The sequence below is a fragment of the Kogia breviceps genome, chromosome 9 (genome assembly GCF_026419965.1).
Source record: "Kogia breviceps isolate mKogBre1 chromosome 9, mKogBre1 haplotype 1, whole genome shotgun sequence".
Taxonomy (NCBI): Eukaryota; Metazoa; Chordata; class Mammalia; order Artiodactyla; family Physeteridae; genus Kogia; species Kogia breviceps.
The window spans coordinates 74,741,159-74,768,101 of NC_081318.1; the positions used below are offsets into that span (position 1 = coordinate 74,741,159).

General features: G+C 41.4%; 1 protein-coding gene across 8 annotated transcripts in view; it reads right to left on the reverse strand.

The window, feature by feature from the left end:
- RAPGEF5 (Rap guanine nucleotide exchange factor 5) overlaps positions 1–26,943 on the reverse strand; it is a 237,837-nt gene that overhangs the window by 61,905 nt on the left and 148,989 nt on the right. For 7 of the 8 annotated variants that reach the window (XR_010842255.1, XR_010842254.1, XR_010842256.1 and 4 more), the window contains exons 10-11: positions 16,492–16,613; positions 15,943–16,031 (exon numbers count right to left, since the gene is read on the reverse strand). Coding sequence is in view for 5 of the 8 variants with exons in the window: in XM_067042648.1 (XP_066898749.1) it covers positions 15,943–16,031; positions 16,492–16,613 (211 nt within the window). In the remaining 3 variants the exon portion in view is untranslated. The remainder of the gene's footprint in view (positions 1–15,942; positions 16,032–16,491; positions 16,614–26,943) is intronic. The other variant, XM_067042644.1, reaches the window with a different exon arrangement.

The following is a 26,943-nucleotide window of genomic DNA, read 5'->3' on the forward strand; positions in this document are numbered from 1 at the left end:
CTAGCATGCTGTTTCTCCCCAAAGACTCTTCTTGTGGTTGTGTAGCTCACTGATCAGTAACAGCAGGTGCTCTCACAAATGAGCCAGGAAGACAAATTTCATCATGATCAATGCAAGTATCATTTTACTTAACAGTATAGATGAGAACATGGGAATTGTCATGGGTATGAAGCTTTCAATACCAATCTGCCAGCATCTACCAATAAAAATTAATATCCGGTTTGAAGATTCGCTCAGTTTAACATAATCGACCTGAGTTGCTGCATCTTGTATGATTAACATCACATATGCATTCTTAAGTTACAAACTGTGCTCCTAAGTGCCTGTCAATTAAATATTCTAAAATGTCATGACACAAAGAAAAATTAATTTAAACATTAAATAATCATCCAATCCAAAAATGGGCAGAAGATCCAAACAGACATTTCTCCAAAGAAGACATACAGATTGCCAACAAACACATGAAAGGATGCTCAACATCACTAAGCATTAGAGAAATGCAAGTCAAAACTACAATGAGGTATCACCTCACACCAGTCAGAATGGCCATCATCAAAAAATCTACAGGGGCTTCCCTGGAGGAGCAGTGGTTGAGAGTCCGCCTGCCAATGCAGGGGACACGGGTTCGTGCCCCAGTCAGGGAAGATCCCACATGCTGCGGAGCGGCTGGGCCTGTGAGCCATGGCCGCTGAGCCTGCGCATCCGGCTGTGCTCTGCAACGGGAGGGGCCACAACAGTGAGAGGCCCACGTACTGCAAAAAAAAAAAAAAAAAAAATCTACAAACAATAAATGCTGAAGAGGGTGTGGAGAAAAGGGAACCCTCTTGCACTGTTGGTGGGAATGTAAACTGATACAGCCACTATGGAGAACAGTATGGAGGGTCCTTAAAAAACTAAAAATAGAATTACCATATGACCCAGCAATCCCACTCTTGGGCATATACCCCGAGAAAACCATAACTCAAAGAGAGTCATGTATCAAAATGTTCATTGCAGCTCTATTTACAATAGCCAGGACATGGAAGCAACCTAAGTGTCCATCGACAGATGAATGGATAAAGAAGATGTGGCACAAATATACAATGGAATATTACTCAGCCATAAAAAGAAATGAAACTGAGTTATTTGTAGTGAGGTGGATGGACCTAGAGTCTGTCATACAGAGTGAAGTAAGTCAAAAAGAGAAAAACAAATACCGTATGCTAACACATATATATGGAATCTTAAAAAAAAAAAAATTGGTTCTGATGAACCTAGGGTCAGGACAGGAATAAAGACACAGTCATAGAGAATGGATTGAGGACACGCGGAGGGGGGAAGGGTAAGCTGTGATGAAGTGAGAGAGTAGCATTGACATATATACACTATGGAATGTAAAATAGTGGGAAGCAGCTGCATCACACAGGGAGATCAGCTCAGTGCTTTGTGACCACCTAGAGGGGTGGGATAGGGAGGGTGGGAGGGAAATGCAAGAGGAAAGGGACATGGGGTATATGTACACATATAGCTGATTCACTTTGTTACACAACAGAAACTAACACAACATTGTAAAGCAATTATACTCCAATAAAGATGTTTAAAAAGAAAATCTTAAATCAGAAGCCTCAGGCATGGTTATTCCAAGCAATAACTCTAATACTTGACTCAACTTAAAACAAGGTATGATATTTTTATCTCCTGAGCACTAAGAAGAATCTCTATTGTCAGCTTTCTTTCAAAACTTGAAATATATCACCATTCTGAGGGTTAGTTTTTTTTCCCTTGGTCATTGTGAATCATTAGTGCTGAATTTCAGACAAGTAAAATTTTATTTATTTACTAATTTACTTTTGTTTCTGGTTAAAAGAAATTTTATGGACACTAGAAAGAAGTTATTTTAAATAAAGTTTAGCAATGGATAGTCAATTGTCTATTTTAAACCTAAGAATTAAAAATCTATTCTGCAAACTTACTCATTTAAAGGAAACACAACTAAGGCTCTTTCTAAGCAATGTGGCACAAGATCTTACACAAACTGAACACTTCCAATACAATAAAATTTACTTTAATGTATTGCCTGTGTTTGAAAACATTTCTAGGAAAAGTATTTCAACCAGTGACTGACAGCAGACATGCCTCTGTGTCTGGTTTCCAGAATTGTCATTAGAATTCTTTCTTTCCAGTATCACATGGCTGCTATCTTTCTCACACAGGTGAAAGGCAGACTTGTGGTTTAGGGTCACAAAGGAAGGTTTGGTCGAAATGGATGACCAAACACCTATTACTTAGGGCTGAGCAAAGGGCTCTCTGCTCTGGTGAAGACAAAGTTGTAAGATAAAGTCTCAGCTTTTGCAAGGATTTGGAGTTTGACTGGTGAGATCGTTAAAGGACCACAACGGGTCCATCCATATGAATGTCTGAGCGAACTTCCATACCCCAACCCTGCCCACCACTGCCACCCTGCACACGTTTTAGCCCCAGAGAGCCCCAAACCATGCTCTGAACCACAACTATTCCTTACCGTTCCCCAGAAGGCCGGCAGTGACTTCAGCAGGTGATGGGGAAACGTCGGTTGGTGGGGGGGAAGACAGTAGCTAGTCTGTATGAAAATAACCATACCAGCCAACCTTTATGGACCACATATTGTGGGCTGTACCACAAGCGTCACCCACATGATCTGTGTTCCTCAAAGCCACCTTAGAAGGTAGGTCTTATCTTTAGCGGGATGATGACACTGAGACTGAGATAAGTACAGAGAATAACCACCGAGTTAATGTCGGAAGGGGCCTAGGTCCCAAGGCGTGCTGAGCCACAGCAATGGCTCTCACTGCACGACGTTCTCCTGAAGGTGTGGATACAAACCGTCCATGTCAGGGGTGAGGGGAAAGGAAGTACAGGAAAGTCATGGAATCCTGGGTTTGGACAGGGAAAAGCATCATAGATACAGGAACTTGGTCTTTTTATTGGCCTTGAATTGCCAAAGATGGCCCTATGACATCTTTTTCCACCTACGCGCATGCTACAGTTCCTTTATTCCTACTCAAATTTTGTTATTTTGTTTTTATTTTCCAGCAAACACCTGGCAATAGTAAATAGCTATAAGAGATCAGCCAATTTACTTTTCTAAAGATGGAAATGACAATCACATGGAAGGATTAAGACAGTCCACAGATTCATAATGTTTTTAAGATATTAACATAATGTTTTCAAGATAATAACAACCAATTATACATATTTATATTTTTAAAAATTGAAATGTAAAGGCAGAAAGGAAAACAATTTTTTTAAAAGGTCAAACCATAAAACTCTTCTATATAAACTTCTCCGTATTAGACATTATAGATACTGAAAACCATTAGTCACATTACATTTTGTTCACTCTTTCCCAAATCAAAAGAAGTCACTTGCATGTCAAAGTCTTGGCTATCCCTCACCTCATTATCACCTGTCAGCCCAACATCTGGATCAACAGACCATGAAACATATATCAACTGTCACTGGCCAAGATACTTTTGCCTTTTGGTTAAAGGCACTCATACATATCCCTTGTCTCAAATGGTTCTAAGAAGTCAGTTTTGCTTTAAATTAAATGTACTACTTACAAGCCTACAAACATCCTTAAGCCTTTCTGTTAGCATGATTCATGGTGATTTGACTCACACAGGTATGTAATGGGTATTTATGAGTTCTGAAATATCACCAAGAGTACAATAATATAATTATATAAAATTGTATACTATAACCTACTCTTAAAAGAACAAATTTAATTTGAGATATTGTTAAAAAAACTTCTTCAAAGCCATATGACATGAACTATTTCTTGGTATATGTTAAATTTATTTTATGAAAAATATTTCTAAAAAATGGAAGGGAGAATTTTGGAGTGAAAAATGCAGAATTCTCTAGCATGAATTCAGGGGCTCAAATCACACAAGAAAGGTACTTACTGGTAAGTAAACCTTGAGAATTAAGAATACATGAGATTAATGTATAGCACAGGGAACTATATTAAATATCCTCTGATAAACCATAATGGAAAAGAATGTAAAAAAAGAATGTATATATATGTATAACTGAGTCACTGTGCTGTGCAGCAGATTGGCATAACATTGTAAATCAACTATAAATCAATTTAAAAAAAAGAATACATGAGATTAGTGTCAATAGTCACTTGTTGAGAAGCATACAAGACTTAATCCAAACCACTTTATAGGCTTTTAAAAAGTGATTATACAGCACTTTAAATTACAACGTGTTTATATTATTTTGAAGGGACAGAAATATATAATTATGGCCTCGGGTCTAAAGTACCAAAACAAATTAACATAAGCTTCCATTCATAAAATTTCATGCCGTTTTCCTCTTCTTTAGGAACCAAAGAAGCCAGATGTGATGAACAGGTATGTTCTTAACTAGCTCCACCCTACTACCTGGACTGTGATGCTATATTCACTTTGGTTCGTGGGATGCAGGTCAGACTCTAGGGACACTGGAGCAAACAGCTGGAAGGAACCTCACTCCTGGCTGATTTCAGAGGGGCCTTACCAGCTCTGGACTGCATTTCTTTATTTTTATTTTCACATGAGAGAGAAGTATACGTATACCTGTTTATGTTACTGTTCGAGATTTTCTGTTGTATGCAGCCATGCCTAATCACAAATAATATATACACACAGAAAATTTCCAGGAACTCAAACACATGATCAGTAACGTGGTCTTGTTCTCAAGTTTCTCATCTATCATAAGCAGGAAAAGTACACTTAAGGAGAGAAGAGTGTTGTGAATTTATCCTGATCTCATTATTGTGGATTTGTAGAATGTGCTGATGAAGACACATTTGCCTTTTATGTTTTTGATTATTTTTTTAAAAGAACAAACAACCTCCCCAGAAGACTGTCAAATAGTGTAAACTGTCATAATAATTCTGAGATATGCACTCACAACATGCCAATCAGCACTGGCAGAACTTGAGCTTACTAAAATCTTTCTACAAAAGTCATCAGTGGTAAATGAAAATGACTTTGCAATGCCTTCAAATTCAGATCAAACTGAACTAAGGCACAAGAAGTCACATTTCATATGTTCAATTCTTGGGAAAAGATCCAAAATTAGGATGAAAATATCTTCACCCTGTTCTTTTTTTTCGTAACAAAATCATGACACTGGATTTATGATATCTATAAGCCTGCTACACAAAAACAAACTATGTGATATCAAGCAAGACAAGAAGAAAACTTTGGGGGAAAACCTAACTTGCTCTATGTACTGTGTAAATCTTTCTTCATGACAAGTCTATTTAAGGCACATTCAAAGGGATGTAGCAAGAAGGAAAATACCACATTTTAATATTAGAACTACTATCATGAGCCCTGACACATACAGACACTCACCTAAAACCCTGTTCATTTTTAGACTGAGAATTTAAGTAGAAATATCCAACCAGGCATGAGATGGGCAATTTTAACTGATGCTTTTCATCTTCACACTAAGTGAAGCTCATTTACAGGATTAAAAGATTTAAAAATTAGAAGACTGACCAAGTATCCTGAATGCTGAAAAGAAGGATAAGTCTGAAGCAGAAAAGGATACAGGATGGCTCTGAAAGTAATTTTCTGTCACTATTTAGATTACAGCAAGATATTCTGGGGATTACAACAAGAAATTTTAGTTTTCCACACTTTCCGTTCACACATACCTACCAATTCTGTCTAATTTCATATTTATTTCTGAGATTTGGGGGAAGGACTGCCAGCCAAATAGCAGCCTTAAGCACAAGGCAAAAAGCTGCAAACGGAATGAAAAGAATGGTTTCAATTGTAGAACAAGAAAGCCCCAAGGGCAAAAAATGAGGATAATGCGAAACGGGAGGAGAAGGTTATAATGAGAAAGACTGCAAAAAGAAATGAGGAAAAGCTCAGTTATAGGTATGTTAAAGGCAAAAATTCTCCCACTTGAAGAACATTCCTTTTAGACATGTGCTTGTCAATTACAGCAATTCTGTGGCACTGCATCCTTTACATGAAGCCATAATTTGATTGAAACATGCTGTGAGATTAACATGCAGGGATTATAATCAACAAATTGCCATTTACTAGCATTCCTTCCTCCCACTTATAAGACTATCTGAAACACATATTCTTATATAGAAAAATCACTTTTTTCCCCCATTTTCTGACAGGATGCTAAATTTTTCACTGAGGACGATGTCACAGCATTACAAAATACAGACAAGAACATCTGATAATCTCACTTTAAATCCATCAACTGGAGAGATGACACTCAAGATCTCTGAGGAAGAGAAACAGAGGGAGAGAGAAAAGAGGTTTTTTTATCCTTTGAATTGTCTTAAACACAGTCTCCAGTAATTTCATGTGCTGATGTTACATTAAAACTATGATTCTGCTAAAATTACTCGACTGTCAAACTCACTTTTGACACAGTATCTCGTCTCCAGAAATTTCAGAATGTGTTGCTTCTTTCAATTCGCTGCTCCAAAAATACCTGACTCACATCACACATTTAAACAACTTTCTGGAAATACAGCGGGACGCTAGCAAAATTACAAGTGTTTCTACTAAAGTACAATATTAAATATGCCAGTGGACCCCAAATTCACTGAGAAAATATGGTCATTTTTAAAACTTTAAGACTTAAGAACAGCATTTTCTTTTTAAAGAAACAAAAATCCATTTTCCTTTTAAAAAGAAAAAAGAAGAAATTTATAAGAACAAAAATCAGCACCAAACTGAGAAATTGTGCTATAGAAATTATAGACTATAGATAGAAAAATAGAAGTAGCAGTCTTTGTTCTCAAAGGGTATATATTAGGGAGACAAAATATAAAGAGAAAACTAAACAAAGCTATTATCTTTCTCAAACACATCTTTATGAGAAAAACTACAAGTTATACTGGATTTGTGTTTAAACAGCAACCTTTAGGGACTTCCCTGGTGGCGCAGTGGATAGGACTCCATGCTCCCAGTGCAGGGGGTCTGGGTTCGACCCCTGGTCGGGGAACTAGATCTCACATGCATGCCGCAACTGAGGAGCCCACCTGCCACAACTGAGACCCAGAGCAACCAAAATAAATAAATAAAAAAAAAATTTTTTTTTAAATTACAAAAAAAAAAAAAAAAGGAATCTTCACCCAATGTCAAAGAGACTATACAGATTTAAGCCAATATCTTATTCATGAAATTATAAAACCAAAGACTATTCTACATGAACTTTGTGACTTATTAGAAAGGGCCTTAATATTTTACATTTAAAAAGACTGTAATTTTATCTATTATGATTCTTTGAAAATTGACAACTTATGTACATGTTTATGGCAACTCTCAGTGTACCGGAGTATTTTATTATTTGTAACAATTCATCCACCAGCCATTCTAGGAAATTAGAAATTTACTGAACTACAAAGAAAGAAATATCTAAGGTTCCCCACAGTTGTCTACCTAAAAAGATGAGTACCAAACTGAGCACCTGAGTTGGAGGAAAAGCATTTTAGGGGAAGCAAAGAAAATGTAAATAAGGGGAATAAAGCAAATAAAATTTCCAAGGTGAATAAAGGAGAAAGTCCATTCATTTCTAAGTCTTCTGTTCTGGCTACAGTTTACATAGGAAAACCCTCATGGTTTGGGGGGTTGAGGACATCACCACCAGGACAGAATTCACAGAAACAAGAAGTCACATGGGTATTTCATCTAGACCATAATGCGTGAAGGAAACTTTCAAAGATCCTCTACCTCACTTCCCAGCTCTAGGACACAGCCTTTCCCTCTAGCCCATCAGAAAGCTGTTGATATTTTCCTTAAAAGTATTCAAAGAAGAAAGTCTAAAAACTCTTCTTAAGATGCACAAGGTTTTCAAAATCCTTATAGTCAGGAGACTAAAGATCTAATTTCTGAGGTAATTCTTGCCCCTTGTGTATTTCATTTTCCATTTCCTATCTTCAGATCCTCCTGAAATTAATTTCTCACATCCCTACAATATTTCAGTTTGTTTCTAGGGTGCTTTAGACTTATAGTTGAACTTTAAGTACTGGAAGAGATCATGTGGAGTAAACATGAAAATGATGCGATTTAATAAATGCACTCCAATGATCCAGTCTCATTCTACATGGGGATTGTATCCCTGAAAAGTAGGCTGTACTCCTCCTTACATCTTTATCCATTAAACATCTTCTTTTGCCCATTGGTTATGCTGTAATGAAAACTTCCACATTTTCATTATTAATCAGTGCACATTAATGACCTTATGCTTCATCTCTGTCTCACTGCATTTCACCTTGCTTCATTACCAACAAGAGTATTAATTAACCCACAATCTACTGGCAGTGTAAAAGCATCAATTCCCTTGTTATCATATATAGTATCATATGTTCAAAGGTGGTGTGAATAGATTAGTTCAGAAGATGAACACCTCAAATGAAATTCACAGTCATAATCTGATTTTTAATATTATCTCACGTGAGTGGTCTGATACAGCATCAGCTGCAACTAGGGCCTCTTCCCCCACACCCCCTTTCTTGTGTAACCTTCTTGAAGCAGTTAGCCCACCCAGTGGCCACCTTGCTCACAGGTGGAAACCAAGAAGCAGGTCTTTGGGCTGGAGATTAGCTCCCTCTTAAATGGCTACTGAAGCGCCTGATTTGGGGTTTATAGCTAGAGTCGAATGGTAGGTTTTTTATTTCAGTTCTGCCTTTCATCCAAGATTTTAGCCACTAGACAAAAATGATATCTAGGACAAAGCTAGGAACATATCTGGGTTCACTTTCAGATTCAAATGACCACTCTATCTCTGAAGCAGCTTAGTTAACTTCTGCCTTCGCATCTATGTCCATCAGATGGAGATAATCATCCTGTACAAGCATCCATCTAATGGAGAGGATGTTTGGATAAACAGAGTGGCGTCAAATCCTGGCTCTCAAATTTGGAAGGGGCCTCAGATGTCATGTGGTCTAAACTCTTTGATTTCATAAATGAGGCAAATGAGAAAGAAATTTCTACACAATTCTAATTATCTCATCACTTAGTCAGTATTAATTTATAAAGTCTTCCAATGCTTCAATTACAATCAGCAAAAACATTACATTCTCCACATTAGCAATTAGGAGAGAAGCTAAGGGAACTGCCAAAAAACCAAACCAAAAGCACAAAGATTATAAAGCAGAAGAGAAACCGTATTCTAATATGAGCACTTTTACTCCTAGTTCTCTCTCGATGGCACTTTGGGGATTTTCATTGTCACCGTGGATCGCTGTTTCAAGCCTTCGCTTTATCTGAAAAAAACAAGCCTTCGCTGAACAGTGGGGTTCTCATCTGCATCTGAGGCACACCCAGGGCAGCTGGAGTTGGTGCTAATGAATTTATTTAGTCTTTCGTTGATTTTTTCATGAGCATGTATGCAAACAAAATTAACCTAATATTTAACACTGACAGTTTCATAGAGCTGAAAAAGCCCTCAAGTGGCAACCTAGTCCAGTTATTTGTCTCTGAGAAAGCTACTTTCACAGGTCAAGAAGGTAAAAGGCTGACATCAACCATTTCCACGGATGCAGAGTCTACGGCTCCGAGCTGTCGCCAGTACCATCCAGGGACACTAATACCTACTTCCAACTCCTTTTACATCTTTTATTTATTTTTTCAACTAAGTCTATTTCCTCTGGTTCTGAACTTTGCTGAATAGGGCCAGACATTTCACATTCATTCTCTATACTACTTTAAATACATTAAAATATCCTCTAGCTTCTTCATTTTTAAAGACGTGTGGATATAGTTCTCCCAAATTTGTGTCTATAATGAGATTGGTTATTTATCACCACTAACATCCGGTTATTTATCACCACTAACATCCACTCTTTCCCTATTTGTTTTCTGCCTGACTCCCTCCACTAAAATGTAAGCCCCACGAAGGGAAGGAGTTTGTGTGTATTTTGTTTACAGCTGTATGCCCCAGAGCTAGAACACTGCCTACATAAGAGGTCGAAGATATCTGTGGAAGGAAGGAATTAAATTTTTCTATGGTATTCATTCACCCACATATAGAAACTGAACACTCAAATATGCACTGCTGTATTTTATTACAGAAGGAGTGTGTAAAGTTAAAAGTAAAGGAATTACAGGGGGAGGGCTAGTATAAGAGCCAGGATGCAGAGTTTTTCATCACTGGGGGAAAACAGCTGCTTTTCTCTAGCATCAGACTGTTTCTGAATATCCCCAAATGGCCTGGTAGTAAAACTCTCTGCAAATGGATATTACTGGTAGGTGATAAATCAAAACTATTCTTTGTGAATGTTATAGCATAATTTCCCAAAGGAACTTAAAAAGTTTCCCATTGGACAAGGTTATATACAAACACACTTAAATCATCACCAGGTATGGCCAATGAGCCTTGAATTCCAAGCCTGCTACCCCATCAACATTCTAACGACTCTCTGAGCGAGGCTGAAGAAACACAGCAGTAAGACAGGGCAACATGAAGTCAGGCCAAACCGCCTAAGTCCTTGTGCAAAGCCTAAGTGATGGTGAGGTCAGCATAAAATGACCGTAGGGTTAAGGTCTCCTCCACATCTAGAATTCTACGGTTCTGTGACATACTTTGAAAAGAAAGGGGTTGATATAAATCTCTTTAGATCAAAGCATTTTAGTGATGAAAGATATGTCAGAACTCATCTCATGTATAACTTGCTCAAGGTCTCAGGCTGGTCTATTAATGGAGCCCAGATCTGGGACCCAAGGCTTCAGAATCTCATTTTAGTACCCTTTCTACTCTGCTGCATGCGTTTTCTCCTTCCTTAGAACATCATTTCTTACAGAAGTAAGCATTCTTGGCTGTGAGACTGAAGGACCACCCAGAGATCCCTGGAGTATGACAGAACCCTGGCAAAAATCCAAATGGGTTTTGTTCACTATACCGTCACCTCCTCATTCCAAGAACTGAGAGCTAACAGCTGTGTGGCCAGTACCTCTGTCTGCTCTGATTGTTTCCTGTTTTCAAAACCATTTCAGTGGATGGACCAGCAATGCAGGTTTGTGAATTTTAAACTCAGGCTGCAGAGGCTCTAGGGCAGGGACCAGGGACCAGTGGATATGAGGCTGGACACAGAGACCAGGAGAAGGAGTGGGGAGGGGAGGTGGAGGAAAGGTGAAATGACACCCCAAGCTCTCAGGGGCAAATTTATAACTATTAGACACTTTGAATATGTCTCTGAAAAAAGTGGAGAGACAAAGTCATTGTCTTAGTTCTGTGGCTCTCACACCTGGCTACATATAGCATCATCCGGGGAGCCTTCAAAGCCCATAACTCTTAGGCCCCGACTCAGCTCAACTGAACCAGGATCTCTGGGGTGGGACCCAGACACTGATATTTTGAAAAATGCTCCATGTGCTGCTAATGATACAGCCACAGATAAGATCCACTGGTCTATTATGTGTTACATGATACCACAAAAATAAAAAGATAAATCCAAGATAATTTTACATGCATGTTAATTGCACAAAAACATGGAGAGGCTTACCACCATCTAAAAACTTCCGTGTCTACCCGCCAAAAGTTTTAGTCCTGCAAAAAGCCGTGCAGCCACAGGGTTATAAAGGTCTTGCCACCTGCAAAAGAAAGCCTAGAAGAGAAGCACCAAACATCTTTCCAGAAATCCTAAAAGGTAAGGAAATTAAGGAAGAAGTTCACCTAAATTGTCTTCCGTATTTCCAATGATCAGGAAAAAGGCATTCTTAATTTTCCTTCACAAGTAACATGTATCAAGTATTTAGGATACGCTTGCTGCTGGAACGGGAAAGAAGATAAAAGAAAATGAAAAATGGCTTGCCTGCCCTAGCTTCACTCAAGGTTCCATCAGTGCAATGCTCCAAAAAAAGCCATTAAAAGCTGGCAATGGAGAATAGCTTTGGGACCCTATCAATTAAGTGAGACACTCCTATGATATAAACCAGGTACCTTCACGGAGGTAGTTGCCTCGTTACAAAGGTAAGGGACTCACTTTCTCCATGATGTAATCAGTCTACTAGGGGCTGTTGAAAGTACACCACCCACACGGAGGCATCCATGCCGTCCGTGGTCAAATCAGGAAGAGCAGACATTTCCACACTGAGTACACAATATACTGAACGATAACCTCATGAAGTAAAAACAGCCATACGTGGAAGAAAGCAGGTCAAGCCTAATAAGAATCGGCTAATAGGCTTTACCTGTTCCCACTATCTTATTCTCTGCTTGTTTTTTTTCTTGAAAACCTGTAATCATAAGCACATTTGCTTCAAAAAGATGAATAAAAACCCAAGACATGGAAAAAAAAAGGGGGGAGCAAATAATGTTATTTCCTCTTGTGTTTCCCCTAAGGTAGACTCATCATAATGCAGATGTAGAAAGAAAAGTCAATAAGAAGGATTTTCTCCGTGTAATCCATCTGATCAGAGTGTTGTTCCCGGCCACCCCCCTTAGAACAGAAATCGTTATTCCTAATAGAAGCATCTCTAGACAAAACACATTTGATCCTTTCCAGAGAGGGGAAAGGGTTAAATAGGAGCAGAAAGCACTGTAGACCCTACAGACCAGGGCTGGTGGTGGGGACTTGCTCCTCCACCCCTCCAGCTCCTCTACTCACAACACATTTTCTTGCTTCTTGCCTTCCTTGTAATTCTCCTGGGCTGGGAATGCCCAGTGATGTCTGCCCTATTTCTGGGAAGATGAAAGATAGAGCTGCTTGATTTTTCCCTAATATTCCAAATGCTTCAAGTCAGACCCTGAACCTCGAAAGAAAAGGTAATCTTTGAAAACAGCTTCAATCTTTCGACGTTCACAAACAGGTACCCAGTTACCAGACTCAAACAGTTTTTCCATTTTAAACAATGAAGAATTATTCATTCATTCATTCATCCATCCATCCATCCATCCACTCATTCCACAGATATTCCCAGGATGACTGTCTGTGCCTGGTAGTACCAGAGCAGAAAGGTAGGCACACAGGGGATTATGAAAATAAGCATGGTAAGTGTTGTGTGGATCAAATCATTTAGGAAAATCATTAGCAGGTTGCTTGTAAGCATCTCTAATAATGTTTTTTGCTTTTAAAACTCAGTTTGATATGGTGATAGAAAACTACATGAATTGTTGTTTTCTATTCTATTCTATTCTAGATTTGGGTAATAACAAAAATACAGTTATCTCTTATTTCTATTCCATTCAATTAAGTAAACTTTTTCTCCACTTGCATGTTAACAGCAATTAGCAATCACCTGAACCTGTCCTTTGTGAGTATAGGTCTCTTAGCCTATTGGGCCTTGCACCTACATTTTCACAATGAAGTGACTTTTGTGGGGAAGAGATGGAAATAACTTGCATCTCTTGCTTGGTTAACTTCCCCAGCCTCTGGTGGGTACAGGAATGTAAGAATCCAGAACAGGCTCATCCCAGACTCCAGGACCATTTATTTCTTCCCATGTACGCTTTCTTCCTCATTGCCATTGGGACCATGTGGATGACCACCATATGGCCCCACCCGGCTCCATCTCCCTAAAAGGGGCGCTCAAGAACGTAAAAACGTTGCTGTATACGTTTATTGCAGCCCCTTCTCATTTTCCTCCATCTGTCTTCCATATGTTTACGCGACTCAGACTCCTGCACACGTAGACCTTTTACAGTGAGCGCTGCCAGCCTGACCAAGATAAAGAACTAACATTCACCGCTGTCAGTGACAAGGGGGCTCAACTACTTTAAACATGTGATTCATTTAGGATTCAAACTAGAACGAACTCATAACCACTTTTCTTCAATTTGTACATGAAATTGATTTTATATTTATATTTTTAAAAATGTTACCAACAAAAGCCACACAGTGGCTCTTCTGTTGTATTTTCTCCAAGCGCTGTTCCTGAAGTGTGGAAGGACTACTGCATGTGACTTCCTCTTAGGTGTCCCTATCATATCACACATCAATCTCTCTCCAAAACTGACTTTTTCATTTTCATAAAACTCTCCTTTGATCAGAGGAAAAGTTGTTACTGTTTTCCCCCTCAGGTGTCCCTGCAGACATCTGAAGTTTTACATGTATCCTCTGCAACTACTAAGGAAATGAGGAGAGACTGACCCCTGCGGGGCTCTACCTGCCTGGCTTTGGTCACACTGAGTCGTGGTCCTTTTAGCTTTGCTTGGCACCTGGCAAGAGGGACACACATCTGATCCCAGTGTTGGTATAATCGAGAAGAAACTGGGAATACCAGTCACTAGACAACAGGTACAACACTGTTTCCCAACAGGAGGCAACTCCTGGCATTAGTAACAGGAATTACGGTGATTTCTCATTCCCGGTGTTAACTTGTCAGTGGGTACCTAGGCCGTCTTTCACAAAAAACTAATGACAGTGAGAACAAAAGAAAAAAGAAATCGAGTAGGCCTAGTACTGGCTTCAGTAATTTCTACTCTTATTAATATGACTTAGACACAAAGTCCTGTGTTACAGAACTGCAGTGCTATTAAGAAGAATGCATTCAGTCCTCCAAACTGCTACGCATGTTCGAAGGTGTCCTCTTCGCGGCAGATAACTTGCCTGTAATCTAGTCCAAACCACCTGTGTAGAGCAGTCTGCTAACCAGTATGCAGAAGATTATAGCCAGTTCCATGATGACTATCTCTGATGAAGCAGAACAAGGAAATAGTGCTCAAACGCACAAAATATTGATAGACATACAAAAACCACCCAGCAAATGCCAGGAGAACACGTTTCTCTTTTAGCTTGTTTGTGTATAAATGACAGCTATTACTCTTTTTCCCCAAACATATATGTGCAAAATAAAGTTTTTATTAGAATTTCAAGATCAAACAATAACATTAATGTAGGATGTGTGATTGAGTCATTTTTGCCTTTTTTTGAAAAAACACTATTACATATTTCACACATCTTTGTTTCTCTTAATGTCCTTTATGATGCAGTATAGAGCCAGACATCAATTAAGTTCAGACAAAACTACTGGGACCCAAGGAAACTCTTGTTCCCACCTAAGTTGTCATTTCACAACCCTTCCTGCATGGGAAAAACCTAAGGAGTTACTTGTACTAATACAACCAAAAATGCCTTTTATTGATGCAGTCGATATATTGCAAACTGCGGGCATCACACGTGCTATGGTGGCAGCAAAAAGTGCATTTTAGTCAGGGCATCAAGTTACAGAATTCAGGCTACAGCCAGAGGCCTATTCATTGGAATAACTGCTCCATGCTGGAACAAATTACAAATTTTGGTTAAGAAAAGCTAGCACTGCCCTTGTGTGATAAAGGAACTTTGGGTAGATCATGCAATGGTAGTGTTTCCAGAAGTGCAAGGGTGAAAAAGCTAAGTGGGTATTTTGCTCCCAGATTAAATAGGAAGGACAAGAAGCCTGATCAATAAGACTTCAGTGAATTACAGTTTCTGGTCTGAGAAGCTGAGTATCATATTCTGAACAGCAGGGCTTGCTGTGAGCAGTTTGTAAACCATATGGAAAAAGGCAGAAGTTGCTGCTAAGCTTATAGTTGCTGAGTAGTTGCATTAATTGTTGACTTTTCGGCAGGGAGGCTACTCCCCCCAGCTCAGTGCTTCCCACAAGCCAGGTAAACGCTCGCTGGTAACCCCATCCCTCATATTCCTTCCCACTGAACACCGGCTATTAAATGCTGGCCTCTTGCCAACTGCCTTTAGGTGAGATTTGGTAAAAATTGCCAATGAAACAAGAACATCTGCCTTCGTATCATTTTCTTTGTACAGCTACTTGCCAGGCGGCTGCTTGGATCTACATGAGTCCATTTACTGGATTTAAACAAAACAGCTGGAAGCTAAGGGGGAGGCCCAAGAAGCATATGCTGGTTCAGCCCACTCTGGTTTCAGCCACAGAGGGAGCCTTGCCCCTCCGGAAACTGACAAGGGCAGCCGCAGCTGTGAGTCTGGAAGCAGGAGACACCCCGCTGCCTTACCTGTTTCTTTGTCCTGGACTTCTTCCAGGTGCAAGTCATTCAAAAGGTGCTCCAAGATCTTCTCGGGGGTCCCGGACACGACCACGTATCTGTCGGAGAGCAGAGAGTGCACAGAGTCGCCCTCAGCGGAGGACTGTGAACGGCTGCTCCACTCCTCATCCTCAACCTCCTCATCGATGTATTTGAAATAAGGCACATCGAAGGTAGGCAAGGGCAGCTCTCGGTCTGAAAGCGCGGCAGAATCCTTCCTCTCTAAATGAGGGTCAAAGACTCTCAGCCGGGAGCTGCCCATTGTGCAAGGCTACTAACAAAGGCATCCCCTAAAGGCTCAAAGATCTTGCCATCTCTGTCCTTTCACTGGGAACTGAGTCCATCTGGCTGCAAGAGCTCTGCAGTCAGCTAGCACGCTCGGCTCGAGAGAGGCGGAGAAAAAAGGGAGGGAGGGAGCGGGGGAAGAGGAGGCAGAGAGAGCGAGTGAGATGGAGCGGGAGAAGGGGAGGAAGGCAGGGAAAAGGAAACAGGAGCACGGGGCTGGGTGGAAACTCTGACCTCCAATCACTCTCCTCCGCGCTCCCCGCTTGGGGGGCTGGGCCGCAGCTCTGCACTTTCTTCAGCACCAGGACGTCCCGGTCCTGCTCTTTAACCTGAACGGTTGTCACTTCATCATCCTGCTTTAATTGCCGATGGGAGTGATGGATGGAAGAAGGAGAAACAGAGAGAAAATTAAAAAGGCAAAAAAAAAGAGAGCTAACTAAAGCTGCACTTTCTCAAGTTGCTTTCCCACCTAATATCTTTACAGATTCAGAACAAATTAGCGATCTGGTCAAGAATCTCCCTCTAATGGTACAGGGTCCAGGCTCAAGTTGTATGGATACATAAAGCATTAGAAAGACATAAATATTTTAAAGGAAACTGGAAAAAAAATAAAGTGGACATGGGATTCAGAGTTCATTTTTAAAACTACCTGAATGATTTGAATTAAGAAATCCAAAGCTCAAAGTCTCAAAAACACAATATACTAATTGCCTGTGTGCTATACTCTCTTTTTACCTGGTTACTACTTCTTAAACTGCCACTACATTAAAATTATAAACACATATAAAACATCATTTAAACACTAAAACAATGAGCAAGCCATATTAAGTAGACATAGAGGATACATATCATATTCATTTACATCACAGCCTTACTTTAAAAGGTGGGAAAAAAAACTACTCATGCCATCATTCAGTTCATGTTTTACTCCCAAACTTGAGATGGCCTTCACATTTATCACGTACTTGTTTTGCCAGGATACAAGCAAAAACGGATCTCTAGTTAGAATCTCATCTAGGCTGAAATTCAGATGTCACGGGTGAATGCACTGACTTTCTTCACCGCGGTCCCTTTTAACACGGAGGGAGGGCTGAACAATCATTCATTTCTGCACACACAGCTTCCACAGCCCAGAGCCCGACATGGCCCGCTGACGTGGCTCTGTCAGAGTCGGGCTCAGTGCTGACCCAGCAGTGTGGAGCCGACCCGATGACGAACACTTTCAGAGTGTGGAGTGTGAAACTCTCCTGCTGGGCGGCACCCACCCGGAGGAAGGTAGGGGCGGAGGAGGTAGGGAGAAACACATGTACAAATATTTACCTTCTGTATTTCTGAGGATCTGAGCAAAAGATTGAAGCAAGAAAAGTTGACGGCAAAGAGGCTTCACCTTAAAAATTATGTTGCCTCTTAAAAAAGGGAAACATGTCCTAGTGTTCCTAGCATGCTTCTGTGTTTCTGCTCCTGGCAGAAAACCCTACCTAAATTAGGTACAAACACACAAAAAGAACATTTTCCCGCCCCCGATTGGATAAAAAGTACTACGTCCTCGCGCCTAATTATCAGTTCCATAGATTTATCAGAGACGCCGATGTATTTATTCACCTTCCATATGAATAGGAAGGCACTATTCTTGTCATAATTGCCAACCAAATCAGTGGGAAAATGATGATTTCAACTCCCGGTGTGCTGATTCCTAAGAAATGGTAGTGACCTAGCCATTTGAGTCCTCCAAGATCTTCTTAAAAACAAAAAATACTAGTCATTCTAAACAGCAATATAATTTTATGATCATCCCTTTTAAATCTCTTAGTGGCAAATAATTTTACTATGTAAAACTGATGTATTACACTTCAGCAAGGTCAGACATGCAGTTACTGTGGCAATTAATGCTGGATATTCATTGTTAAACTCCCTGAGGATGGCAGTGTGACTCCTGTAACATGAATACCAATGTATAATTGCTATCTTTCATTTCTCCAAAGGGGTTCTTTTGTTATCCATGTGGCTGAAGTGAAGCAAGGTGGCTGGCGAGAGGAGCATAATACTGACAAAAAAAAAAAAAAGGGCAGAATGTGAGTCTGAGATACTGAGACACAGAAACAAATAATTCAGTAAAGAGCATGTCTGAAAGGACAAAAATCTTTCCCTAGCTTTCCTCTCGTCGTAAGCCAATATTCATTTTATATGAGCCTGCTGTCATTCTGAAGTACATTTTACATTCTACGTGCATGTGATATACGGCATTATTAACTTCCGCGGGCCATGCACATACATATGGATGGGAAGGGCTTCTCTAATGTCTGTGTAACTAATATGTATTACAGGGCTGTGCACAGAGCAGCTACACTCTGCTGGGCAGGGGAATAGCTGAACCATATTGATGTACTATCAATAGCATCTTATGTCACACTGATAGTTTCCATTTTGAAAACCTGTTAAAAAATAAAGAAGCAAAAAAGCAGAAAAATCAATGTATAAAAGGAGATGGAAGTTATCTAAAGTTGCCGTGAAAACGTAATAACCGTATGTATTATACCTGGCTCTCAAGAAGGATGGTGAAATTAATGCCTCCTGACCAACCTATGTACCCTTATCTAACTGCTCTTCCTGAAAAACAGCCTAAGTACCAGAGTTGAAGTTCTGGGTATGAAACTTTATTCTGGTGCTTGCTTGGTTAAGAATAAAAGTATTTAAAGAACTAATGACAAGAAATATGTTCAATGACAAATAGTTCATGAAATGCAAGTAAAGCATTACAATGCTTAATTTATAGACCACCACTCAACAAATAGTGAGGGTCTGCTTTGGGTAAAGCAATGTGGCAGACACTAAGGGGCAAGGAGCGGTGAGTAAGACCGATGCCCTGCCCTTAAATGACAAGGTGATAGCTCCATAACAGCACAAGTCTAACGTGGTGAGCTCCCCCAAGATGAGGTCACATGCAAGAGAGAAAGCAAAGGCAGAGAACCCATGCGATTTGACTGTCAAAGGTGACAGATCAAATCCCAGATCTGTGGGTGAAAGAGAACGGAAATGCCATTAAATGGGACAAAAAACCTGGTTGTGCTGAGACTGATGAACCTGGTTTCAGACAATTGATGTTTCAGTACGGATAATACATCATGTTGTAGAGGTTTAGCAAGCAGTTAGAAATAAAGAACTAGAGCTCTGGACAAAGGCCAAGGACAGAGATCAATTTGTGAACTACTCAAGTTTGGGAGTGGATGAGATTGTTGAAGGGAAGCAGGACAGAAGGGGAACTAGGAAGGGAAAACATAGAAAGTAGGAGGAAGAGAGAGGGGATCAGTCATGAGGAAACCTACCAAAGAGATGAGTAAGCAGTGAAACCAAGACACGCCAGGAGAAGGTGGATGGCACTGACTCGGGAGAGTCAAGGACAAAGGCTGTCTGGCGCTGTCAAATTCACGAAGATGAAGAGTCTAGGAAGAAGTGATGAGGAGACCACGATGGGAAGGCGAGTGTTGAGGTGTGAGCGGATGTGAAGGAGGTGCACAAACAGGCAAGACCGCCTCCTTGGAATCTCACCACGAAGGGAAGGAGTCAGGCTGAAGAGGCTGCCCGGCTGGAGAAGTCGGCAAGGTGAGGGGCTATGGAGAAGGGGCGAGAGATCAGGAACGTGCATGGAGGGTTCAGGCTACAACAGGACCGAGACTTCCTCCTTCCAGAGAGGATCACGGGAAAGAAGATGGGTGGAGATTGAGAAAAAAATTAGAGCAGGGAAAGTAAGGTAGCTGAGGTAGACAGAGTGAGATGTTTTCTATCATCTCCGCAGAGTGGGGATTCAGACCATCTTCTGGAAGGGGAGGTTCCTTGGCGGCCTGAAGAGGAAACTTGGAAAAATGGCTTTAGGAGTTGCAACAGGGAATAAACAAGTTATGAAAAGAGGAATTGCCAGGCAGCTTTGTGCTGCTGAGGGTAGAAAAACATATGTTTATGGTTTTAGGCCTTCCTGCCAAAGTGCTCAGAAATCTGAGAGCGGGGGCGGGATGGGGAGGGGGGGACAGGGCGGCGGGGCCAGTCCGGTGGTTGGGACTCCGCACTGCCACCGTGGGGAGGTGGGAGGGTGGCGCAGTGTGGCCCGCGGGTTAGATCCCTGGTCGGAGAACTGGGATCCCCACACGCTGCACGGTGCAGCCAAAAATATTTTTTTTTTATTTTAAAATTAAAAACATAAATTAAAAAAATTTTTTTAATTAAAAGAAGAGAAACCTGAGAGGGGAGCAGTGAATGAGGCCCCCTCCACCCATCAGGGGAAGAGATTAGCATAGGAGACACCAGGAGGGAGGGAGGCGAGATGTTCTGGGCTGCTGTCAGCACACACGCAAACAGCCCTTCTCCACAGGGCATCTGCCTGGTTAGGGAAAAGAGTGTGCCAAGAGAGGAGCTGAGAAGGAGCAGGCAGGAAGTCGAGGAGGAAGAGGGAGGGGATCAGAGTCATGAGGAAACCTACCAAAGAGATGACTAAGCAGTCATCTCTTAGATGACTAAGCCGCTCCGAGGCACGTGGGATCCTCCCAGACCGGGGCACGAACCCGTGTCCCCTGCATCGGCAGGCGGACTCTCAACCACTGCGCCACCAGGGAAGCCCTCACAGACCTTTTGAACAGAGGCCGTGAAAAATATGAAAACAGAGGAGAGTTTTCAGGTTTTTTCTGCTCCTCATCTTTGCTCCTTTTCTTTGGTGACTAGCTCTGATTTCTTTTCTTTGTAAGGCTACACTGCTCCCCTGCCTGCAAATTCTGAATGAATGATAGAACCTGTAACTTTGACTTACTTTAGATTAACTTCCTTGACCAAGATCAGCTTTTATACTTCTAAGTCCAACTTTTCTTTGTTCATTTATTCACATGAAAGACATTTATTTTTAAGATGAAAATACATATAGGGTAATAAAAATACTGATTTTTTTAAAAAGTAAGGTGAAGAAGTGATGTTCACAATTTAGCAAGTCTACGCTGTCCTGAACCAAATTTCTGACTGCATTATATTTTCACTTACCACCAGCACTAGCAAGAAAAAGTCATTACTAAGGGATTTCTCAGGCCTGTTGGAATTGTCACAACTACTTGCTTGATTTTCCATTATCTCTGATAATGGAAAATATTCCTCTCCCAAGTACTCACATAAAGCAGCCACTGGTATTCTCCATGGCATTGTGTCCCTGATGCTCTGTGAGTAGCAACTCTTACAAGAGGGCTTAGCTGGGGGTTCATGGATGGGCTTTAGTGACTCAGAGAAGCTTCTGAAAGTATATAAAATTTTTATGTGTAGGCACATTTTCCCAGGTAGAGTCCAGAGTTCTAGGTCTCACTGGAGTCTATGAACCCCAAAAGGTACAAATCGTTCCATACAATGAAACTCATATTTATCGGGCTTCCCTGGTGGCGCAGTGGTTGAGAGTCTGCCTGCCGATGCAGGGGTTACGGGTTCGTGCCCCGGTCCGGGAAGATCCCACATGCCGCGGAGGGGCTGGGCCCGTGAGCCATGGCTGCTGAGCCTGTGCGTCCGGGAGCCTGTGCTCCGCAACGGGAGGGGCCGCAACAGTGAGAGGCCCGCGTACAGCGGGAAAAAAAAAAAAAAAAAAAAGAAACTCATATTTATCACTGCATCTAAGGAAACTTCTTTGACAATCTCCTGCCAGTAACACTGCTTATCCAGATAAGATGCCCAAAGAACCCTGTCATGACAGCCATCACACTGACCTCTGATCACCTGCTCCCTCTGTGCTTTTCATGAAATGATGACATCTTGAGGGCAGGGACTGTGACTTCTATTTCTCTTCCTAACACACAGCTTAGGGCCTGGTACGTGATATTAACTGGATAACGGTTTACTGAGCATGCAAGTTCATGAGCAATCAAGAGAGTGAGTGAGCGAGTGGATTATCTTTAAAAGACAGAATTCGATCTCACATGGTTCAATGGTCATTCTCCTCTGAGGTTGCCTTTACCCTCTCTATCTAGTCACTTTTCTATTATAATGCTCATCACATGAGATAACTGTGTTTTGTACTTGAGCGTTGTACTTACTCCGTCAGAATTCTATCAAACTAAGCTCCCGTGCAACTGACATATAAGAGACCATAGAACTAACACAACGCTGGGAAGGCATTCACTAAATGGTACTGTCCCTGAGCCTAGGGCACATGGATAAAAGGGTGTGGGCATGAACAGGTCACCCTGTGGGTTGAAATGTGAACTGGGCAAGGTGAATTTTGTGCCCTCTAAAATACCCCTCCTGCCCCCTTCGGTTCCAACCAGGATCCTCAACACTCCTCATGTGACCCAGTGTTCCATCATCAAACCTGTGTGAAGCAGGCAGTACCAGAGAAACTTTCAGATGGAGAATGCACAGAATCATCTAGCTTGATGCCATGGCACTCAAGAAGTCATACAAGTAGCACAAGGTGTGATGCTGCTTTCCCTCAAGTTTGTGAACACCGTAACTGAAGATGCTAACTTAGTTGTAGGAAGGCATTTGCTATGGACTGAGTGTTGGTGTCTCCCCCCACCCCAAATTCCTATGTTGAAACCTAACCCCCAAAGTGATGGTGTCTGGAGGTGGGGCCTTTGGAGCCCTTATAAAAGAGGCCCTGAGACACCCCTTGCCTCTTCTGCCACGTGAGGACACAGCAAAATGACAGCTATCTATGAACCAGAAAGTGGGCTCTCATCATATATGGAATCTGCTGGCACCTTGATCTTGGATTTCTCAGCCATCAGAACTGTAAGAAATAAGTTTCTGCTGTTTATAAGCCACGCAGTCTGTGGTGTTTTGTTACAGCAGCCCGAACAGACTGAGATGGCATTTAGAGCCAATAGCTTATTATGATTCCTTTCATTTCCCAACGTCCTTGGTCGAACTTTCATTCCTCCTACAAAGTTCTCTTCAAGAATCACCTCCTCCAGGAAACCTGCTCCCTCCAGTCTGATGTGGCTGGCCCTTCCCTGCAACCCCACAGTGCCACATGAATCCTTTGACTCAGCATTCCGAGAAGCACATGCTGATGAGCTTTTCTGTCTCCCTTCTAAAGCATAAACTCACGTGTGGGCAGGCACCGTATCTCCTTCTACTTTGAATTCCCAACAAACAGCCAGGTCTTGGCACTTCATAGATACTTGAAGAACCTTACCCAAATGAATCAATGAACAAACAAAAAGAGGAATGGATAAATGTGCAATTGTGAATAGAGGTTTAGAGAACAACAGCTTACTCTCAAAAGATACATTTCAAGTGGTGAACTCTGATGGTGCTAATACAGGGGACAGTTTGCTGAGAGGTGCTCTTGCTAAGGAAGGGTAATCCAACTACTAGGGTGGTGGATAACAACAGCCTGTGCTGTTCTGCATCTTGATCATCAACTTGAGTGTCTGGGACACTCAAACAGATACGGGTAAACTACAAAGAAGAGCTGCATGCCCATCACACTGGACAATGATATAGACAGACAAGGGGTTATGAGATCAAAACGACCTGCTCTAATTCAGGATCTTGGCCTGAGGGTGGTTAACGTAAGGATCACTAAGGCAGCCCCAAAACTTGGCCAATATTTAAGAGGACACGTGGTAAGTATTTTGTGAAGTGCAAAGCATCATGCAATCATTAGCTACTAGATGATTAAAAAAAGCTAACATAATTTTATCTCAGAGTGGTAGAGGTAACCACAGCTCAAGAACTAAGGAGACAGCACTGTCATATACAACTAACAGACCCACTAGGAACAGGCAACAAAGGAGGCATCAAGCCATGACCAGGCAGATAAATCTATCACATTTATTGAGGGTTTACCATACATCAGCCAAGCTAAGAGTTGAACATCCATTATCTTATCTAACCATTACAACAATTCTATGAGGTAAATACTGTTAAAACTCCCATTTTGATAAAGTAACTTGGCCAAGCAAGATCTTGTGTGAGGGTGTGGTGAAGCTGAGATTGAACCCAGGCAGACCCAACAACAGAGCCCTTAACCAGAACCACAGACGTCCCCAGAAGATGGTCATTAACACACGTTAGAGACTACAGGTATGGAAGGGGAGTTGGTCTACCCAGCTGCTGGCAGTCAAAGCAGGCTAATCTGCTTGGCAGATGAGGCAACAGGTGTGTCTACGTCATGCTGAGTTCCAAGAGGAGAAGAGCGTTGCCAAGGACCGAACATGGTCTCAGGACCACAGCTAAACAAGCTCAGCCAGGGCGGAGCTCAATACCCCTGGCAAGGGGGAAACGAAGTGCTGGCAGGAACAGAGTTAAACATGGCAGGGATTAGTGGGATCCGGTGCCCACAAAACTTGGGTACCCAGAGACATGCAGCCTAAGATTAGCAAGGCGACCAGTGCATAAGCTGCCTTTGGCCTGATGGACTCAAGCACTGGGCAAGCATGGAATTGTACACGTTAAAATAGCTAATTTTATGCTATGCGAATTTTACCTCCAACAAAACAAAACAGGGCTGCGATGAGCCTCTGGGCACAGGACTTTGCTGATCAAAATACATGGGACTCTGCACCAAGGAGCTACAAGTGGGTCTGGGAAACACGCCCTTTGAGGTACTGTTCAGGTAGCTGGAATGTCTAAGAAGAAAAAAATGGGGAGAATGAAAGCACAGCAGGAAATTTTCACTCTCTGAGCTACCCTGCCTTGTGGGACAGGGTGCCATAGGATTACTTGTGATGTTCTAGAAAAGTTACCTTCCGTTAATGGGTGGCTAGATCAAGGAAGCAGATGGAGGCTCAACTTAGGGAAGTACTGATGGCAGAGGCAGAATGAGCTCTGTCTCAAACTGGAGCAGAGCTTGTCAATAACATTACTGACAAGTGAAGATGGTACTTCAGTGAGTGAAGCTGGACAAGACGACCTTGGCATTTTTTTTTCCCAATCCTTAGATCCTACAGAATTCAGTTTTCTTGACACCACTTCTCTCACAGAAGCCCAAAGTGCTGCCTCTCCTAAATAGGAAAGTGGCATGTGATTTAGTGGTTAAGGATCTCTCCTCATCTTGTCCTACAGAAATTCACACACGGCTTAGCAAACCAAACCACCAATGCCCGCATCTATTCTTATACCGTTAAATGTGGGTACAGCAGAACTGGAATACTTATCTGAAAAAAAAATCTCCTCTGGCCAAAAACAATTTTGTCTGAGAACAACCTTCAAAGAATTTGCTGACAATGTATCTCATGACTCTTTTCTCATGGAAAAAAAAAAAAGGAAACAGATCTTAAAAAAAAAAAGTCAGAAGGATATTGCTGGCAAGATAGACCTGATTAAGAGAGCAGCTAAGGGAAAGACAAAGTAAGCAGATATGTGTCAAGGTGAGTAATGGTTTAGATTTACCATATCACAAAGTTCTGGCCCGGCAAACACATCCTTTGTATAGGTGATTCTGGCAGAAAGAGAGTATTTAAATAATGATAATTAGTTCTCTTTAAAAATCCTACACATATTGTGATTAATAACTCAAACTAAGGCCTAAATAGAACTAATAGAATTCATCATCCCCAAGCTTACAAAATCTAGGTCAAGTCTGATTTCCATAGTGTGAAAGCAAACACAAAGCTGTTATGGAACGTGACTAAACTCCCACAGAAAATGAGTAAACAAGACTGGATAGAAAGTTCTGGCTGCTAGAAAAGAACTGTATTTATTAAATGTTACTGCCTCTAATAATTATCATGTAAAGCAAGTTTTCTAAGAATGCTACAATTAGGGCAAGGCTAGGAATTTGATCCTGAAGCCAACTTCAGCTAGTAAACCTATTGCACAAGAGAGCAGAGGAGATGGGGATAGAATATGTAATATCCTGAAATACAGGCACTGTTTCTCCATCACAAGTATATTTTGATATACGCTATTAGCTTGATGGATTATTCTGGATACTGGTAGAAAAGAGGCACACTCAGCAAGGGTTATGAAAGTGTTTAATGAAGGGACTATTTACAGAAGTCTGGGTAGGTTTGATAAAATTAACCAAAATATGGTGAGATAACCATGGACCAGCAAAGAGAGATACGAACCACCCCTGGGCTTGAAGGGGCAAGAGGAAGTCAGAGTGAGTACTGGATCCCATTGGGAGGGAGCTGGATAAGTAACTGAGAGGCTTGCAAGGAGGAGCTGCAGTCCCAGAAGGGTGCACTCACTGCCATAACTGCAGCAGAAAGCAGGACAAGGTAGAAAGGAACACCCTGACCCCATCTCCTTCTACACTCTGATCTCCTATGACCCCTCCCATTGCCCAAGCCCCATTTGGAGATGGAAGGCAAGAGATCCAGGCGGGTTAGGTCCCCGGGGCTTAGGTCTCACTGCCAACCAGCACAGAGCAGAGGTGAGAATGGAGGAGGGGATGTCAATGTACATGATCTAGCAAACTTGACCTTCCAGTTTCCAGAGAAGCTGATGTCAGCTTATCACTAAGTTAGATGGCACCATATAGGTCATGGAGTCCATCATCTTGCTGTCAGGAAAACAACTCAAAAACCTAATAGCTTTAAGGGAGGTTATATTAGCATCGCCCTAATTGACTTAATCTAATTCCTGCACGTTTTATTTTCTTAACACTCTTTCTGGTCTAATATTTACATCAGTTTACTACAGTTCAGATCCTACACTTTGCTTCATACTCGACACTCCCCATGTGACCCTTGAGAGTTATTAAATCACACAGGTGTT